Source organism: Epinephelus moara, chromosome 12 (genome assembly GCF_006386435.1).
Source record: "Epinephelus moara isolate mb chromosome 12, YSFRI_EMoa_1.0, whole genome shotgun sequence".
In the NCBI taxonomy this organism is placed as follows: domain Eukaryota; kingdom Metazoa; phylum Chordata; class Actinopteri; order Perciformes; family Serranidae; genus Epinephelus; species Epinephelus moara.
The window spans coordinates 39,996,602-40,002,336 of NC_065517.1; the positions used below are offsets into that span (position 1 = coordinate 39,996,602).

General features: G+C 42.1%; 1 protein-coding gene across 1 annotated transcript in view; it reads right to left on the bottom strand.

Moving 5' to 3' along the window:
• fkbp3 (FKBP prolyl isomerase 3) overlaps window positions 1-2,433 on the bottom strand; it is a 4,992-nt gene extending 2,559 nt beyond the window's left edge. Inside the window, exon 1 of the mRNA XM_050057971.1 lies at window positions 2,386-2,433. Coding sequence (XP_049913928.1) covers window positions 2,386-2,433 — 48 coding nt within the window. The remainder of the gene's footprint in view (window positions 1-2,385) is intronic.
• Window positions 2,434-5,735: the final 3,302 nt, after the last annotated feature.

A 5,735-nucleotide genomic window follows, 5' to 3' on the forward strand; every position in this document is an offset into this window, starting at 1 on the left:
CCCTTAGTATATGACATCATATGTACATTATGTTCACAGATTTTCAGATACAATTCATACCTTGAAACCCCATATTAATACAAACAGATCATGCTGATGATTCTATCAAATAATAAAATCTCCTGCAGATGAATCACTGCAGTCACTCCAGCTCTGACTGCAGTTACAGTGTGTGACCTCAGGGGGGCAGTATGTCCACATTGTTGATATGAATGAAGCAGGTTCTGTTTCACGTTGACAAAAGATTGATATTTTCAATATATGATGTTTACAATAAGGCTTGACAGGAGGGAAAATGGCCATGATTCACCCTGCTGAAGAGCACAACAATAATAAATACCACAAACAGTGTAAATAAATAACAGGTGCATGGTGAGGGGAGAAAAACGGTTTGCAATGCTGCCACACGGCTGTCTGGGTGGATGGTGTTACCTTAGTGTTTATGGTTAAAATGCCCGGTGTGCATCTGTTTTTATGGACGTGCAAAAAGACAAAAGAAATAGAAGGAATCATTTTGTGTGTGAGAGAATCAGTGAAAGATAATATAATTATACCCTATGACTGCAACATTGGGAGTGATTTTTTGTGCCTCTTTGTAGATTTCTACAGTAGACATACTGTAGCTAAATCTAACATGAATTAAATCCAACCCACACGCCATATAAATGTTGGCATTGTACATTTCTGCAAACCATAGTTACATCTGTATGTTATTATGTGGCAGACACAGTGAAATGTGATGTTTCTTTATGTTTCTGTGGTTGAAGTGTTGTTATGTTCAGATACAAAAACTACTTACTTATGGTTAAGAACAGATCGTGCTTTGGCTTAAAATACCTGATTTTCGGGCACGATCCTGACTGGAAATGGCACGATATATTGGTATGAAACAATCACTTTGCGGGGCACTATCCCTGCTTGAAAAGCCGCTGTATCTTGGTAAAAAACAACCACTTTTTGTGACACTATCCCAGCTGGAAACTGTGATGTCTGTGACAACTAGTACGCCAGGAAATGCAGTGATGTCTTGATGAAAAAACACAGCTTTTCATGACACTATCCAGGCAGCAAACACAGTGATATCTTGGTAAAAAACAAAAACTTTTCATGACACTATCCTGTCTGGAAACGCTGTGATAAACAACCACTGTTTGCGGCACTATCCTGGCAGGAAACACAGTAATCTCTTGGTAAAAAAAAACCCACTGCTCTTCGTGACGCTATCCCGGCTGGAACCTGTGATGTCTCAGTAAAAAAAACAATCACTTTTTGTGGCACTACTGTGGCAGGAAACACTGTGATGTCTTGGTAAGTACCTCTGCAGGAACCTGAGAGGTCTCGGTAAAATACAACCACTTTTTGAGGCACTATCGCAGCAGGAAATGCAGTAATGTCTTGGTAAAAACATCCGCTCTTCATGGCACTATCTCTGCTGGAATCACTGTAATGTGTCGGTAAAAAAATAACTGTTTTTTTGTCCTTATCCTTCCAGGAAATGATGTCAAAAAAACAATCCCTTTTGTGGCACTATCTCAGGTGGAAACCTAGCGATTGTTTGCTTAACAACACTCGTGCTTGGTTGCTAAAAAGCAATGACTCGCTTGAAACGTCGCCTGCAGCTCGGCAGCCAACTAGTTGACACGCCATCCACCATCTTCTCCACCTACTGATGACAAACTCAGCTCATATTCTATGTCACTTTAGAAATTCTGATATGACACATATGACACGTTTAAATGTATTTGCGGTTTGCAGAAATGTACAGTGCCATCATTGTATCCTGGCCACTGGGCTGAGTAAAGCAATATGTTTTTGTGCTGTTGTTTATAAGTGATATCAGTATAAGTACAGGAGGAAATATCGAGCATTATTCCATCACTCTTTTTTTATTCAACAATACTTTTCAATTCTATTCATTTACAAGCCTCGAGTTTCCTTCTCTTAAATCTATTTGCAACAAACAGCCTGAGGGTGAATTTGATTAATTTTACAAGTTTAAAGGAAAGAGAGCGACTTGGAGAGAGAGAGAGAAAGAAGTCAGACGGTGGGTCATTTGTGTGATCAACAATGTAATCACTTACAAAACTGTGTTCAGGGAACAAAAGAGAGAAATCACATTTCTCTTTCAATGCCAGTCGTGAGAAGACGAGGCCTTGAAGACATCATCCAGCCCTACAATGAAACAGCCAGGGTGCAGCCCCTTTCCTGAAGCATTTTCCCACATTGCCACTCCCCCCTCGTACACACACCAGTGGAATTAAAGGCTTTCATAATAGAAATCATCCCTCGGTGGCTCTGGTCCACTGTGGATTATGTGTTTTTTGCTAAGAGCCTAATAAGCTCCCTCTCTAAGCCATATGGCCAGCTGGGTTCACCTGCCTGTACCCCAGGCTGTGAGAACACGCCTTTAGCTTCATATGGAATATGATTCATAGCTCACACTTGATGTGATGTTGGCAAAGCACCTCCAGGGTGCTCTGTCAGAGCAGATGATAGGTCAGCACTGGAAAACTCCACCAACATCTGGCAGCGAGAAAGTTGAAACTGTTACCTTGCTCCGTAAAACTTCACCTATAACTGCGTCCCGTGGGAGGGGAGCAAAGGTCGGATTAAAGTGTGGTATAGCAGGTGGGCTGGTCAAAAGGGAGCGTGGAATTTCACACAATGGTGCTGGCTGGTATCATCATGCAGCGAGGTGCTCTCCATCCAACAAGCTGCACCAGCCTTTGGAACATTTCCAATCCAGAGCTTAGCCTGCAGATCTGTAGTCTCAGTACTAGCCCACGCCTGCCCTGTCAGATCTAATCTCTTGGCTGCATGCCGTGAAATGGGGCTTATTAAGAGTTTAACTGAGATCAGCCCAACCCCGATCTGAGGCGTGCAGAGGAAAAGGGAAATCATTCACCTGAAAAATCTCAAAATCACAAGAACTGGGTGGCATAAGGGGCTGGTATCAGTCACCGGGGGCTTTGCTGTACACCACTACGTGCTCTCTCCCTTCTGTCTCCGGGACGCATCATCTGTTAACTGCTAATTAGAAACCAAAGAGAAAAGATGGATTTGAAGTTTCAATTGGAACTGGTCCCAGTATGATATCTCACAGGGCTTAAAGGGACAGGCTTCTGAGCCACATGCTCCCAAAACTCTTGTCTCCTCGCATTACTCTCACACTGTCTGTTTGCATTTAGACAATGAGGCTCATGGCTGCATCCTCAGTGCACATTATACATTTAAACCACTGCATTATAACTTAATAGCTCAGTCTAAGATGTCCACAGCTCATCATTTACTTGTTCTCATACCCTAAAAAATAATCTTAAAGAAATACTGTTTGTTATAACTGCGGCTGTGAAAGGTTCTCATTTTATATCCTATTATTTCACTTGGTGTCCACTTTATGTACCGCCTGACTCTAAAACTGTTGTATACAATTTTCACAATGGAGCAATTACACTGCAGGCCAACTGAAAGAAAAGTAATGTCTGAATGATGTTTTTATCCGTGCTGGTAGCTCCAGGGATGGCAATGCCTGTCTATCAGTCTGTCCACCACTGTGGTCCAGACTGGAACATCTCAGCAACTATTGGATGGATTACTGTGTAATATTGTGCAGACATTCATGCTGCCCTTTCACCTTGGGCTACCTAAAGGTTCAAGTTTGTGGTGTTAAAGCTGGGGTAGGCAGTTTTATTTTGGCATCACTGGGCAACTGACCTTTCATTAAGCCCCACATTAAGAGTCTGACAATAAACAAAATAAAACATGTTTCAGTAGTGGCAAAGTGTTTCAGTGATAGTGTTCAGTTCAGTTTAAGACTGGACGTTACAATCCCTTGATGCACATACATGAGACTATGAGTGGGAGTCAAAGTGCTGTCTGGGGGTTTCTGAGTGGGAGCCAAAGGGTTAAGGTTAGATGGATAGAAAAGTAAGAAGGAGCATAGGGAAGGCAGAGCCAAGAAGAGATGTCTGTGCAGACTGAACTCTTCCCTGCTGAACCATGCCGTACACTCTACCTCCCCCTACCTCCTCATTTTGATGAGGAAAGAGAGCAAACTAACAGGAGAAAAACTTTCCTGACTTTAATCGATGTTGGAGTTTAACTAGTCGATTCATGTTGCACATACTTGCCATGGTGAGTGATAGATGAAGCCATGCTGGGGAAGGGGTAGGGGTTGGATAGAAACTTCATTGGGGTCATTGGGGTTGCTAAACTCAGGGCACATATATATTGTACTGAGCTGTGGTTTCTTGCTAACAAGACGGCAGCAGAGATGAAATCTGAACCAGGAACTGATCTTTGTTTAACAGTAGCACACCTTCTCACTGGACTTCCTGATAGCTACAGGGGCAGGAGGTCACTAACCTCATGGTGCAGTATGTCACAATATTAACCGTAACCCGTAACAACCATTGTGAAATGCATGAACCTTAATCACTGTGTAATGGGTAACACAAGTGATTTAAAACACATTTAAACACCGTTCCCTTCGGCTTATGGCCTTAAACACATTGCTCACAGCATATGGGGATCAGTGCTAGCTTCTAGTTTAGTTTGCATGATGCATTTAGGCCTACAGCTATAATTCACAGTAATGATGCTAATGCTAATTTTTGCTGGCAAAAAACAGGCTTAAAACCATTAAAACAAAATGTTCTTTTAGTGCAGTCAAAACCTTTAGTGACCAAAACTTTCATGAAGTGAAAACACACTAAAACAGCGATAGCTACAGCTATGCCTGTACTGTGTCAATCTGAGGTCATGGCTAGTTATGTTACCTAACCAACGCTATAATAGTGACCTGTCAGCTGACGGCACCCACCTGTCACTCAAAGTGTCCACATCGTTAATTACGCATAACTTTTAGCCTTAATAAAATTTAAAGAGGTAATATAAAATAAAAATTTATCCCTGGTACAGTTGCCATGAAGGAGGCAATAGCTATAGCCCCTAATAAGACCAACGTCACAGTAGCTATGTTTCCATCCAAAAGTGATTCGAATCATTGGGAAATGTGCATTAAAAGAAATACGAATCAAAATACGAAGACTTTGGTGGAAACTACGAACTCGCATGAGTTTTCCGCAGAACCGGAAACAAAACAAGTCTCGCATTCTTCTTCTTCTACGTTTTCTGGCGGTTGGCAACCAGCTTGTAAATGCATTACCGCCTTCCCGATCCGGAGTGTGGATATCACCATGGAGAGAGGTGCGCTACGTCAGACTCAATTTGAACATAACTGTTTCCATCCCCCGTTTTGCGAATCAACATTTTTTCGAATCAACCAAAACCCAGCTAATCGAGCACATTTTAGTTTGTGTGAATCAGAGGATTTTAATTTGAATTTTGGCGTTTCCACCATAATTTTCCGATGCAATACTTCTAGATGCGCATCTAAACAGGCTGATGGAAACATGGTTAATGACGTCATGTCATTAGCTGGAGGCAAAACCTGCCTCTCCCCCACAGGGCTGTAGGCTCCATAGGAGTGTTAAAATGTGTTTGTCTTGTTGTGTTATTGGGAGCCAGAATAGAAGGAGTCATGGCTCAAAACCAGCCGCCACTGCCCGTCAACAAAAACAAAGACAACTATGGTTAAATGTGATAAGACCAAAGGACTGGACGGAGGCCATCATCAAAAATGCTCACATGTGCAGCGCACACTTCATATCAGGTTAGGGAAAAAGTATTTCCTGTTGTAGGGATGAATAAGGTTATGTGTATTAAGGGTTATC